Source organism: Mus pahari, chromosome 14, assembly GCF_900095145.1.
Source record: "Mus pahari chromosome 14, PAHARI_EIJ_v1.1, whole genome shotgun sequence".
NCBI classification, from domain to species: Eukaryota; Metazoa; Chordata; class Mammalia; order Rodentia; family Muridae; genus Mus; species Mus pahari.
In genome coordinates, this window is record NC_034603.1 from 45603627 (window position 1) to 45618436 (window position 14810).

Consider the following 14810-nt stretch of genomic DNA (forward strand, 5'->3'; position numbering starts at 1 on the left):
AAAAAAAAAAAAAAAAAAAAAAGATGTTGGCCACAGAAACAAGTTAAAGAAGTATGCTCTGGTCTGTAAGTGCCCTGTCTTGGCTTGGAGCTGGCCTTGAACTTGCCTCTGAACCTCCCTACTCCTCCACTCTTGGATCCATCCCTCCCTCCTTCGTCCCCCACTCCATGCCTCACTGGATGTTGGTGAAACAAATCTAGCCTAAAATAATGAGCAATCAGCTACCCTGATGCTCATTTTAGGTGCAGGCTGGGCAGGGCTGAGGGAAGGGGTAGGGAGCTGAATCATTTATAAAGCTTAATAAAGATGCAGATGAGCGGTGCTGAGTAGGAACCCCAGAGCTGGGCTTATTCATTATTCAAAGTTATGCAAATGCCACCGGGTCCTTGTGTGATAGAATTCTGCCCCTCGCCCCTCCCCCATTCCCACCCCCACCCTGTGTTTCCCTTCCTGCACTTAGCAACCCATTTCCAATCGTGCAGGTTAACAGGGATCCTAGAATGCCCTCAGACCAGTAGTTTTCCAGAGGAATTACCACATGCCCCGGTCTTCAGGTGGCTTCTCCAGGCCCAAGGATACCCACGCCTGAGATTCCCCTAGAGCAAGCTTTAACAGTGCTCATGTCTGTGTCTTAAATATCTCACATTTCTGTCTAATGGGATCGATTTCCTGAAGTCTAATCTAAATCCCTCTTGCTGTATAGAATGTCCAACAGAGAAATAACCGGATTCTCTTTAACCGCTCTCCCTGAGAAGGGAAATAAACGCAGGCACACCTGGAGTCATTTTCCAGCCGGAGTCTCCAGGCCAGCTCCTCGGGTTGCCCTGTTGAGCGTCTTCCAGGTTGGATTCACACCCCTTAAACTCTCAAGCCTGTTCGGGGGATACCAAACTTTGCAAGAGTTGAAGCAGTCCTGACCACACTGCATCTCTCCCCTTTGCCTCACGATGCCATCAGATCACCGAGGCCTCTCCCCGCTCTGCGCCAGTCTTTCCCCACCAAGACCTCATTTGTCAATTTGGTGAGGCTGAGAGATGAAGAATTGGGTCAGAGTGGGGAGCGGCATCGATTGCCACGGCTCCCCCTCCTTTTCTGGCCTGGCTCTCCTCCCTGCATAGCCCCAGTCTATTTTTAGCCTGCCTCTGTTTTCCTCAGTCTGGTTGGCAACCACTCCGGCCTCTTTCTCTTCATTGCCCTTATCTCTCCCTTGCAGCCTGTGCAGACCCCAGCTGCCCCTCCTGAGGACTCCTACTACCTCACAATTGCTTCTGATTTTCTTCCATCTTGAAGATATGTAGGGGCTGCCCGCGAGGGGATGCCTGGCCGCGCTCAGGCAAACGGAAGCAATGAGATGATGCTGTGCTGGGCAAATCCTCAGTTCTTACAGAGGCCCTCTCATTGTCCTCCAACCTCTCCTGCGCCATGTCTTCTGCCTCCCTGTGCACTCAGACATCTTCCTGTGACACCTCTCCTGTGATCCCACCCAGCCACAACTAAGAAAAGCTCCCTTCATCCCACCGGTACACACTGGGCCTTCTGGCTTTGTGGGTCCACGCTCCTGGAAGCCCCGTGGCCCTTTGGTTCACGAGTTCTCAGTCTCTCTCCCTGACCCCTGCTTCACCCCATTATCCCTTCACACCAGCTCCGCCCACTCCTACTGCTAGGCCGCTCACGCGTTGTAGCTTATGTGGGGACACTTATAAAGGCCTAAGCCTGCTCAGGCAGGGTTTGGTAGCCTCCCCCAGTTGTCCTTTCTCTGCTTCTGCAAGACATCGGTCTCCCCTTTTGGCTGTCACTGACAAACTGAATAAAGCTGGATATTTTGGAAGGGGAGCTGCAGCTGGCTGGGGGAGGAGGATGGCACATCGGGAGGCACAGAGGAAATAGAAGGCAGACAGTGGGCCCCAGAGCAGGGGGCTGGCTCCTTAGCCAGCTTTGTCAGCATGAGAGTTGCTGAGCTCACATGCAGGGTGCAGGCCCTTCTCAGCATCTGGTCTATCTGACACCCCCACCACCACACACCACTTGCTTTGTGGCTCATTCCTTTTCTTTTTCAACCAGGACCGGGCTGGCCTCAAGTTCATCCTTATGTAGCCAAGCATGATTTGGCTACATAATATGTAAATATACAAATAGCTAAGATGATAAATGCTATCTGTATTCTACCATGATTTTTAAAAATTCATGTTCTTATAGAACTGACGGTGGTAGTGAGGAGACATGTAAGCAATGCATGCTGTATAAAGTGTAACACAGAAGAAGGTCCAAGCTTAAGTTGGCTACATAAGGATGAACTGTTCTGGGCTGGAGAGATGGCTCAGCAGTTAAGAGCCCTGACTGCTCTTCCAAAGATCCTGAGTTCAAATCCCAGCAACCACATGGTGGCTCACAACCATCTGTAACGAGATCTGACTTCTTCTTCTGGTGTGTCTGAAGACAGCTACAGTATACTTACATATAATAAATAAATAAATCTTTAAAAAAAAAAGGATGAACTGTTCTATCTCCTCCTATTTCCATCTCTTAAGTACTAAGATTACAGGTGTGCACCATGCCTGTTTTAAGGGATACTGGAGTTCTGAGCCTGGGGTTTCATGCATACTAGGTAGACACTCTAGCAAGTGAGTCACATTGCCTCTGCACCACATATTGTTCTTTAATAGACACCCAGTGCATGTCATTTCCTTGATGATCCACTCCTCAGTCGGAGGCCTCTGACCACTCACGGAGAAGGATCAGCTTCTCCCAGCACTTCCTGTCCCTCTCCAGTCTGATGTCCCCCAAAACACTAGCCAATTTTCTTGTGTGTTATAATTTACATGCATGTACCTTCTCCTGTGTTATAATTTACATGCATGCACCTCACATCTTGTAATTTACATGCATACACTTACTCCTGTCTTATAATCTACATGCATGCACCTTCTCATTTGTTATAAGTTACATGTATGTACTTTCTCATGTGTTAAAATTTACATGCATGTACCTTCTTCTGTGTTAATTTATACATGCATGCATTGCTTACATGTCTCCTCACTACCACTGTCAGCTCTATAAGAACATGAATTTTTAAAAATCATGGTAGAATACAGATAACATTTATCATCTTAGCTATTTTAGGTGTATAGTTAGCCCAGTGGCATTAAACACATTCACAGGGCTGTGTAACCAACTTCCAGAACTTTTTTCATCCTCTAAAGCTAAGGCTCTGAACCCATAAAGTACAATTTCCACCTCCTCCTCTTGGCTCCTGGCAAGCCACATTCTCTGTCTCCCTCTGTGGTTCTGACTGCTGGTCAGAACCACACGGTGTTGGTTCTTCTGTCTCTGCTTATCTCACTTGGCCTGAGCTCATTTCAGCCTTGACACGGCGCATGTCAGGGCTCTCTTCAAGACTGACTACTATCCCATGATGTGCACAGACTACATTTTGTTCATCCACTCATGTGTGAATGGACATCTGGGCCTTTTCTGCCTTTTGGCCATTGTGAATAATGATGCTATAACCATGGGTATATAGATATCTTTTTTGAGACCCTAGGTTCAAGTCTTTTGGAGATATATATACCCAGAAGCAGAACTGCCAAACCATAGACTATTTTCTCTTTCTAATTTTTTTTAGGCCCTTGTGCTGGCTAGCTTTATGTTAACTTGATACAAGCTAAACTCATTTGGGAAGAACTGGGAAACCACCTCCATAAGATCAGGCTTCAGGTAAGCTTGTAGGGTGTTTTCTTAGTGATTGATGAGGAGGACCCAGTCCATTGTGAGTGGTGCCACCCCTGGGCTGGTGGTTCTGAGTGATATAAGAAAGCAAGCTAACCAAGCCGGAAGTGAGTAAGCCAGTGAGCAGCATCCCTCCACAGCCGCAGCATCAGCTCAGGACTCCAGGTTCTTCCCATGTTTGAGTTCCTGCCCTGACTCCCCTCAGCAACAGAGCGTGACTTGATAGTTGTGAGCTGAAATAAACCCTTTGCTCCCCAAGTTGTTTATGGTCATGGTGCTCTATCCCAGCAGCAGAAACCCTAACTAACCAAGACAAGCTCACTCTGCTGCTTTAGAACAGGATTTCCTCTGTGTGTTTACTGATTGTTTTAGTTTCTTTTCTATTGCTGTGACAAATATCCTGGGGGGATAAAAGCAATTTAGGGAAGAAAGGGGTTTATTTGGCTTACAATTCCAGATTAGAGCCCATTATTATAGGGGAGTCAAGGCAGAGACTTAAAGTATCACATCTATAGTCAAGATTGGAGATAGAATAAACATATGGATCTTTGTTTGCGTGTCTAATATTCTACCAGCCTTCCCTACCCTTACAGACTGTAGGGGCCCTGCCATGGGATGAGGCCTGCAGTGGGCTGAGTCTTCTCAAGACAGTTAGCAATCTAGGCAATCCCTCACAGACATGCCCAGTCTAGGGACTTCCTCATTAAGTCTCTTCCCAGATGATTCCAGGTTGTTTCCAGTTGACAGTTGAAAGTAACCAGTGCACAGGTGCACCCACACAGCACCTGACACATTGTGGAAATTAAATCAGTATTTATGCATCGAATGAGTAAGTGAATGATATTTGGTCCTCACACACCTCTGTATTATCATCATCAGTCAGTCAGTATTATTATCATCTTATGGAGACCGAGTATCTGAGAGAACCAACTGAAGTTGCCTGCAAAGCAGACTTGGCATGAGGCTGACAGTAACTCACTGGCTTTTGGAACTCACTGGAGAAGTCGGAGCTAACGCGCATCTCTGGGCCTTAAAGGACCAAGGGAGGTAGAATAATTTCCTTTGTGGTGTATTTCTTTGGGAACATTTCATTCCTACTGCTCATGTTCCCTGTCCTTCCTCCTGTCACATCTACCCCGCCTTGCCCCAGCTTCTCTCTCCCCAGAGCATGGAAGATCCTGTTCTCTGGGATGATGTTGGCTCTTTCAGGTTACCCACCCCTGGCTTTTGGGTACCATCTAAGCTGGTGATTCTCAACCTGTGGCTTGTGACCCCTTTGGAGATCAAATGTCAGATATTTACATTACGATTCCTAAGTCTCAAAGTTACAGTTATGAAGTAGCCATAAATATAACGTTATGGTTGGGGGTCACCACAACAGGAGGAGCTGTATTAAAGCGTCACAGCACCAGGAAGGTTGGGAAGCACTGCTCTAAGCACATCAGCCTTGCCTGAGTCCGTGTTCACACCCCTCACCCCTCCACCCACCAGGGGTAGTTACAAGCCCCATTCTCTTCCAAAGCAATTAGTGCAAGGAGGCCAGCCGACTCGGTGCTAATGCTGTTTCATTAAGTGGGAGCAATCCTAATGATAATAAAATGGCACATTTAACATTCAAACATTGAACGGGGTTTCTAAGCGAGTGTGTCTCTCGCTTTCTTTCTGGTATAACAGTTCTGTCTTCATAAGGACCTGACAATACACCTTAATGAGAGAGAGAGTGGGGAGCTAAGCATCTTTACAGATCCAGAGAGAAGATGAGGACGAGACGAAGCAGTAGACCAGGGGGGCACAGTGCATCGATGGGTCGGAGACTCCACGGATCCCTCTGGGTAACGGACTCTGTGGTACTAATTCAGATAATTAGAGCTGATAAGAAATGGGGTTATGTAGAAAATAAAGACCACCGCAGATATTACGCAATCCAGGTTTTTGTTTGTTTTTTTCAGCAACTTTTTTTTTTTTTTCCTGGCAAATGTGTATTTATTAGAGGTGAGACTTTACAGGAGTTGGTGATAGAGGCTGGCTTAAGTTTTTGGCAAAGAAACCCAAAGGCACTAGTGGTTTATAAGAGATAATCTGTTTTACATCCCCCGAGCAGATTTAGTCAAAGCGATCTCAAGTTCATCCAATGTCCCAGCAAAGAGAAATTTAAAGGAGTCCCTTAGTCTACTGAGCCTGTCTCCAGCCCCTCCCCATTGAGACATCCATCTTAAAGCTCCTTGCTGTTCTATGATGGTGAATCTCGCTGACTTTCTGGGAAGGAGAAATGAGATAGACTTGGGAGGCTGATTGGGAAAAGAGATTCAATCATTTGGTGTTATGGGAGATTCTTGAAACAGGAGGCAAAGAAACTCGTCAAAGCCACACCCTTCTCCTGGAAATCTCCCCTCGGAGGGCTTTCCTGCCCAGGAGAGAGTCAGATGGGGTCAAAGGTGGGCTTTTCTCTGCATAGAGAAGCGGCTTATTCGAAACGGAGTCAAGTCATAGGATGGGGGTAATTTCATGCTTAGCTCATAGAGGATCTTCCCCACAACAGGGGCCAACTTGAATCCATGTCCTGGGAGGAGGAGATCATGTCATGCATCCTGAAGCACAGACTCTGGGCTCTAGAAAAGTTCCCTCCTGACCCAGACAGGACTACCTTTCCTCATGGTTTCGTCCCAAAGTCAGAAATTACCACCTGCCACAGTACCCCCCCCCTTTTTTAACTGCCCATCCTCCCTATATGCCCAGTGTCCAGCTTTCAGCTAAAGCATGCAGGATTCCCCTTTGTCTGGTACTGCAGTAGGTCTGCCCACAGGCATCCCACCTGCCCATCCTCAAACTCACCAGAGAATCCAGCGCCGATGACAATGTTGTCATACTTTGGGTGGCAATCAAGAATGAAGTGCTCATCGGGAGTATTCTAGAAGGAGAGTCACACCTGTGTCCTCTGAAGTCGGGTAGGAACTACAGGCTCTGGCTGGAAGGAACTGGCCTGGGTCTCTTTCAAGAGAGAACTGGATGGGGCTGAGGTCTGCTCTCTGCTTGCCCAGTCCTCTCTGTTGTCACTGACTAGCTGCCACTCTCCTACTGTGCCACAGACACAGTAGGTAGTCATCTTTGTGAACTAACTTTAGCCAAGATGCCTCAGGCCTGGTGGCATCTGTCTCTTCTTTTTTGTCCCCAAGGCCTGCTCAACTGGGAACATCTTGCCAAGAACTGTTTTAGAGCTCTTCTGGGAAATTTAGGGAAGGACTGCCAGGCAAAAGCCTCACCGCCTAATAAAAAGGAATATGAATAATCTTTAACAGGCCCCTCTCTCATAGAGGTGAACCAATCCACAGGAATTAGCTAGCTGGTTGAAAGTCATGCACTGGATCAGAGGTCAAATGGAGTCAGGCCCCTCACCCCCATCCCCCGTTTTACAGATTGGAACAGCCCGCTTACCGTGTACATGCAGCGTTCCATGATGTCTGGCTCAGCCCGCAGGCCTGGTAAATGATCTCTGACAAAGTGGCATAGAATCTGAACGTCTTGGATGTCTGAGAAGGTTTTGGGGCAGTCCCGCTCCTCTGGGTCCACATTGTCACCATGGTGATAGCAGATCTAAGACACACACCCCCCCCCCAATTGGATGAGCGTGAGCTGAGCTGTAAAGCTGGCTTTCTGGGCATACTAGCTGGTGAGGGGTGGGTTTGGATACAGGATGTGCCCACCCATTATCCCAATCCCCAATCCTGGCATGTGCTAGCTATTGTTAGCATCTGAAGTTACCTAGCCCTGTCTCCAGCCCCGCCCTGCGTTTAAGAGCTTGTGCTGGCCGGGCAGTGGCGGCATCGTATGCCTTTAAATCCCAGCACTTGGGAGGCAGAGGCAGGTGGATTTCTGAGTTCGAGGCCAGCCTGGTCTACAAAGTGAGTTCCAGGATAGCCAGGGCTACACAGAGAAACACTGTCTCGAAAAACAACAACAACAACAACAACAAAAAAGCTTGTGCTGCAGGTGGCCAATAATAGTGAAGCAGACTCCAGGAGGGTCCTACAGAGGGATATTAGCATGGATACCAAGACCTCCATGGGCAGGGCACTTAGTAGTTCAGTAGCTTTCTTAGTCTTTTCTCCTTACCTTCATCAGCCCTGGGTACTCGGATGCTGGCAGTCCATAGATGTGGTGTGGGGTCAGATCCAGAGCCAGGATACATGGGAAAGCTTGTGATACACTATAGCTCCCAGGGACCTTCTCTCGCCAGTAACACACATCGATCCTAAGGGTCTTAAAGCAGGAGGAAGTTGGAGATAAAGGGGGAAGCCATGGAGCTCTATAGATAATGACAGCAGGGCCTGGTAGGGTCCTGTGGCCCTTTCATATCCAACCTATTTTACCTAGTTCTTGTGTCATGTACCTATGATATACGTTGTATTTCACAAAGATCTCCAAACCTCAGTTGTCTCCCCTAGCCACACTCTAGCCCTGCTTCACCAGCCTTTCAGGAGTTGATATACTTCATATTTATGCAGGGCTATCAGTCAGGCTATCTCCTGGAGGATCTGATGTATAACATCAGGTAGTTTAATTCATCAATAGCCTTTTGAGGTAGCTGTTATTTCCCATATTGGTAAAACTGATGCTTAGTGAGGTGAACTAATTTGCCAACGCTGACTGCTAGGAAGCAGAAGAACTAAGGCTCAAAGTCAAGTCTGGCTGGCTCCAAGACTTCTCCTCTTAGTTACTGACTCTCAGGTCTCCAGCTCATCCTACCTGCAGAGGCAACTCAATCCCCAGAGGATGCAGAATCCGGTTGGTCCAGGGACCAGCAGTGATGACCAAGCTGTTGGCTTGGTAGCTCTTCAAGGTGGTTTTCACTGTGACGGGTAGACCAGGTCTTATCTCCACTACCTTCTCTCCATCACACACAGTGCCTCCTAGCTGACAAATTATATGCTGAAAGGTCAGGGACGAGAGGAGAGATGAATTAGTTGTGTATATGGTTCAGCCTGGGAGACCAAGAGCCTGTCACTTAGAGCAGACAAGAATTCTGACTCTAGTCCTTCCCTTCCAGGTCGAAAAAGAGGTCAGCAGGTGTGCTGGGGGGGGGGGGGGCGCTGTCTTAAAAATCAGGACCAAAGTGAAAGTAAACAAAGAACTTTATACTGACATGGGCCAGGGGCTGCCTGACTAGGAGCCAGCATGCCCAGAGACAGGAGTTGCATTGCCCCAGGACTGCACAGCCTCACCTGGAGGGCTCTGAGGGCCTTGTCTGCATAGAGGACACCTCCAGTCTTGTCCAAGAGCCCCACTTCTCCCCTGGTGAACCGAATGTTTGGAAAGTGTTGCTTTAAATCCACTGACGAAAGACACTCATGGTCAATCCCTTGCCTAGACAGGGTGGCCTGGATTGTCTTTAATCCTGGATTTTCCTTCGTTGCCAGAAGCAAGAGCTCAGTCTGCCTGTTTCGAAAGAAAAGGCCAGATGGGTGAAGGGATTTGTGATGCCCTGGCCACCTAGTCCCATTCCTCACTGAGGGACCCATGCCTATAGCAATTGCAGCTCTGTCTAACATTCAGGCACAGGTAAAGCCATCTCGACCCCTGGAGCCCTGGCACTCTCTGGCTGGTTTCCAGACCCTTCCCAAGTCCTCCCCTGACACTTACTGTCACTTATCCCTCCATCCTGTTCTTGACAGCAGAGGTCCTAAGTCCCCATGACCTTTCAAACACCTTGGAAATGCCAAAGGAAATATCAGGTGCCTACTGAGATGTGATCCCTTTCCCGTCCGTCCATCACTAGTACTAGTCCATCACTTCTCATTTCTTCTTCCTCATTCCCCACCCCCCCATCTACTTTTACTTTTCAAAGGTTTATTTTTATCATACATTTTTAAAATTGTGTGTGCAAGTGTGCACATGAGTGCAAGTGCCCACAGAAGTCAGAGGTGTCAGGTCCCCAGGAGCTGGGGTACAGGCAGCTGCGAAGCCCCCAACATGGCTGCTGGGAATGGGACCCAAGGTATCTGGAAGAACAGTATGCATTCTTAACCTCCAAGTCATCTCTGGCTCCTCCCCCCTTAGCCCACCCCACCCCACCCCATCCCTCTTCCTATCGTACACTGCTTTGACCTGGTGCGTTTGCCTGCCTCATTGCTTCTTCTTATTTCAGGGAAAAGGAGATCTGGTTCTGCTTCTAATCCGGGTGTCACCTTGGTGTGACTTTGACTGGTGACTCACTACTCCAAGGCCCAAATTCCTCCTCTGAAACCCAAGACTCCCTTCAGGTCAGTGGCAGTATGGGATGTTTTGTGGTTGTTACAATGCCTGTCACTGCCACTCACACTGAGTGGACAGGGGACAGGGACGCCAAGCCTGCAGCGCTCCAGAAGGGCACGTACACACTATGGCATTTTCATAACGCAAGCGCAAACACGGATTAGTGCATAGAGCTCCAGCAATAAACTCAGAGGGTCTCCCTAGACATCTCCCATCCATCTTACTCTGTGAGAGAGAGAGAGAGAGCAGTTTCCTCTTTGATGGTCCCTGCCCCTCTGCTATAACAGACCAGAAGTCCCTTTTGGGGAGGAGCTAGCTAAACAACGGGAAGGTACCTCTGGCCCTTGGGAAGGTTCCTCTGTTCTCCCTTGGCTTCCGCAGCTCCACAGCCCAGCAGCCTGCTGCATCCCCCAGGTACTGCATATAAAGCTCGTAATAGCCTATAATGGAGTCTCATGGATATTACATGCTTCCAAATCCCACATTATCTGGTCGTGGGGATTAAAGGGAAGACTGGGAGGGGGTAGGGATGCAGTGGGCCCGGGGGCCGGTGTCAGTACACAGAGCCGCGCAGCACGCCCAATCCATTTGCCATGGCCCCCGCCTACCCGGCATTCATGGTGAGATAGTGAGGCCAGCTCTGCCTCTTCAAAGCTCCTCTTAGGCTAGTGGAGGCAGAATCCCCAGCCAGGAGACAGTCTCCTTTCTGTAGCCTCCCAAAGGAACTTCGGATTAGTTCTCAAGTCATGAAAATTTGCCTAGTCAACTTCTTGGTCAACAAGATAATTAGGAAGCCACCCCAAAGGCTAGTGGGTGTCGCTCAGTGGAGAGCATTTGCCTAGCTCAGACCCAAGCACAAGGACCTGGATCCCATCCCAGCATCTCCAAAAAGAAAAGATGCACCCAGTGTTTTGTAGTTGGTTTAGGATACTGGAGGTGGGTGGGGGTGGAACCCAGGGATGCCCAACACACTAGGCAAATAAATACCTCACTAGGCAAGCCACACCCCTTCTTGGATGTGTGCATTTTTTGTTTTGTTTTTCTTAAGAAAGGGACTTTCTCCCATCATCTCCCAAGTGTTGGATTTCAGGCCTGTACCCCCTGCACCTACTCAGGTGCTCTTGAACCTTTTTACCTGATGGGCTCCGCGCTAAGTAGAACAGTGGGAAAGATATGGCTTACAGCTCTTCTAAGCAGACAGATGTCAGCTCTCTGGTCCACGCATTCCACAGAGTGTCTCTTAAGCTCTGCATGCAATCTCACAGCCTCGGTCTCTCCTGTACCCTGGCTTAGCTTGCCTTCTCCCGCCCCGGCCTTCCTTCCTACCTTCCTTCTTTTCTTGAACAGAACTCCATTTACAGAGACGTATTGTGTGGGGAAAATGAACTTGTGCCAAGACAACGGGCAAATCTGTCGAATTATGAAATGCTGAGTGATGTTCTAATTCCCAAGCCGTCCCGTGGTGGATGAAGCCAGAGCTCCCCAACCCGAGGAGTAATCACTGAGCTGATACTGCTGAATGTAATTGTGCCGATTGTAACCATTTTGCTCCAGCTCTCTGCCCCTGTGGCATTTATTTCTTAGCCCAGATATTGATCTAACAGTGGGAAATTTTCCATCTGAATCCGTGATGCCGGACCCTCCCCAAGTCCGAAGATGTGTTTGGGAAATTCTCATTTTCCCTGGATCACAGCTGAGCTATTTGGCCTGAGGGGAGCCGTGCACCGTTAGAGAAACGCCTTGGATCGGAGATTTTTTTTTTTTTTTTTTGACCATTATGAGCAAATCGGAAATGAATGTAAAACACAGCCTGGAAATGCAAAGGCCTGTCATTATGGGAGATAGGTGAGGGGCTCCTGTGGGAAATGCTCAGAGAATTGGAAATCAGTCAATCAAAACCAGGATCGGAGACCGGGCCGTTTCCCTGGTATGAAGACAGATGACTTCCACAGGCAGATTGAAAATCATTTAAGTGCTTATTTTCTTAATGGTTTTTCCTGGACCCCAATAAATAGACTACTGATTCTGCATCAATTTCTTATGCCTGTGCTTTGGAACCCACCTCCTCTTTTTTTTTTTTTTTTTTAAGCTCAGACCCAAGCTACAAAGTTTAAGACAAAAGGCAAAAGGAGCAAAGAGTCTTTCCACAGAAAGGGGGAAAAGACTAAGAAATGAATAGTCGGGGCTAGGCTAGAGAGGAGGAACTGAAATCCTAGGGTTACCAGGGAACCCTAGCAAGTTTGCAACTCCCACCTCTAGAATGCCCATCACCTTAACAGGGAGCCCTCGGTACGGACTCCGCCTTCCTCACGGCCCACTTTGCTCCAGCACTGAGCAGAGGTCACTGAAGAACCCTCTGGACTGTTGATGCCTCTGTGGCCCTTGTACCACAGGGTCTGGTGATCCATCAGGAATCTCCAGCAGTTACTACCAGAGGGCTGGGGTCAAGGGGGAGAGGGAAGCAGGGAGGTGCTGGGAAGGGCAGCCAACTCTCCCGTTTCCCACCCCAGGGCCCTGGCTGCCTTTCTCTTTGCTCTGGCTTCATGTACCAGGTGAGCCAGCCCTCAGCATCACCTTGGGGAAGGGCCTGGTAATGGCTGCTGTCTTTGCAGGTTTGGGAACAGCTCTCTGTATTTCATCTTCCGCTCAGTGGGCCGAGGTGGAATTGGTTAACAAAGATTGCTCCAGGGAGGGGATGTGGCTGACAAGCCAGACACTTCGCAGGCACAGGAAGCAGCAGCTGCGGAGGGGGCCACCAGGTTCTGCCAGCAGCTGTACTGCCTACGGCTGTGATCTTGTCTGATATTGTCACTGAAGCAGGGGCAGCCCGGGTCAGGAGCTGGATAGTAGAACTCAAAGGGAGAAGGCGGGGTAGGAGAGAGATGGTCTCAGAGCCTGGCTTTTCTGTTGGTACCAGCATCCCGGCTGCACACATCACAAAAGACTTGGGCCTTGTGATCCGACACATGTCATTGTCTGTTCCCAGAATGTATGCAAATAACCCGAGCCCACCCGTGTTTCGTATGCGCTGTCACAGGAAGCAGAACAGAGGAACTGGGCAACCTCCCCCCAGCCCCCACCCACCGCCGGCTCGGAAAGGTTTTTTGCGGTTTTTCAAATCATCATCAGATGACATTAAATACACTCATTTCTATCATTTATCTTATGGTATTATGCTGGTGTGTCTAGAAGGATCCAGAGAGAAGCAAGAACGACAGAGATGATGAAATCATTTAGAAAATCAAAATTAAGAGCAAAGCTAAGGCAATTTGGATGGCATTCAGCCCAAAGGTGGAGAGCCGTATTCAGATCCCATTCAGAGAGTGGGAATATCTATCTGTAATGCATCCTACTCCGTAAAAGGAATAATAATAATAATAAAAAAAATCTAGTACACGTGAGTAAATTAGGGTAGCCATAAGAAAGGAGTTGTTAATGGCAGAATAATAGCAACGGCAATAATAATACTTAGCACTCTATGGTGCTTTGGAGGCTTTACAGCACATTCACATTACTCTTCATCGTTCTTGATTGGAGCTGTGAGACATCTGAGCACTCTTCTCATACAGGGCCACGGCATAACGCACGGGAAGACTTTTCAGACCTGGGCTTACTGAGGCCCGAATCTGTTTGGAGGTAGGCATTGGCAATGTAGCCAGTTTGGACCAAATCTAGCTTCTCGACTATGTCATCCACAAGTTAAAATGGTTTCGCTATTTTTTAAATGGTTGATTTTTAGAAATCCAAGGGAGAACACTATTGCAAGATGCACAGCTACTGAGCAGGGTGGTAGCTCAGGCCTGGAAGGTGCTCCAGAGGCTCAAGCAGGGGGACCTCAAGTTTGAAGTCAGTCTGGGTTACTTAGTGTGTGTGTGGGAGGGAGGCAGCTACGAAATAAAATCTTGTCTCTAAAAGGAGGGTAGGTGGAGAGATGGCTCAGTGGCTAAGAGCACTGGCTGCTCTTGCTGAAGCCCCAGATTTGGCTGGAAGCACCCACAAGATGGGAGGGAGTCTATGACTCCAGTCCTTGGGGATATGACCCTGCTTCTGACCTCCACGGGCACCAGATACATGGTACACATACACATATGCAGATAAAATACTCATACGTATAAAAAATTAACATAAGCTGGGAGCAACGGCTCAGCTGGTAAGAGCGCTTATCGCTCTTGCAGAAGATCTGGGTTCAGTTCTCAACAAGGCTCACAACTCTCTCTAAAGTCATTCCCAAGGGTCAAATTCCTTCTGGTACCACCAAGAGCAGCAGGCATGTATGAGTTGTACACATATCTATGCAGGCAAAACACTCAAAACACATAAAAAGAAATACATTTTTAAAAATTTTTAAAATAAACCTTTAAAAAGCACAAGGAAATAACATAAAATTCAGATTTTGGTGTCTCAAAATAATTTTTTTTTTTTTTAGAAATAAAGTTTTATTGGAGTGCATCCAGGTTCATTTATTTGCATCTTTGGCTGCTTTCACACTACAATGGCAGACTTGAATATTTGCAAGAGACCATATGGCCAGAGAAGCCTAACATACTTCCTGTGTGGCTTACAGAATAAGTTTGCTGACCTCCATTCCAATCGGAGAGTGTAGTAATTCAGTGATTTACAGTAATACATTATGACTGCTACACAGCTGGTGGTGGCACACGCCTGCCGTCCCCAGTACCCCAGAGACTGAGACCTTGTAAAAAACCAACCAACCAAACAACAACAACAACTGGAAGAAGGAGGAGGAGAGGAAGAGAAGGAGAAAGAAAGGGAAAGAAGAGATAGACAGGGAAAGGGAGAGAGGGAGGGGAGGAGAGAGAAAGAGGAGAGGAGAG

General features: G+C 48.1%; 1 protein-coding gene across 4 annotated transcripts in view; it reads right to left on the reverse strand.

Annotated features, from left to right (window-relative positions):
* Positions 1-5170: 5170 nt before the first annotated feature.
* Positions 5171-14810, reverse strand: part of Pipox (pipecolic acid and sarcosine oxidase) — a 13595-nt gene continuing 3955 nt past the window's right edge. For 3 of the 4 annotated variants that reach the window (XM_021213645.2, XM_029545592.1, XM_029545591.1), the window contains exons 3-8: positions 8946-9159; positions 8470-8652; positions 7837-7983; positions 7159-7317; positions 6559-6634; positions 5656-6286 (exon numbers count right to left, since the gene is read on the reverse strand). In XM_021213645.2, coding sequence (XP_021069304.1) covers positions 6156-6286; positions 6559-6634; positions 7159-7317; positions 7837-7983; positions 8470-8652; positions 8946-9159 — 910 coding nt within the window. In that variant the 3' untranslated portion in view covers positions 5656-6155. Of the gene's footprint in view, positions 5577-5655; positions 6287-6558; positions 6635-7158; positions 7318-7836; positions 7984-8469; positions 8653-8945; positions 9160-14810 lie in introns of those variants that run through there. The other variant, XM_029545589.1, reaches the window with a different exon arrangement.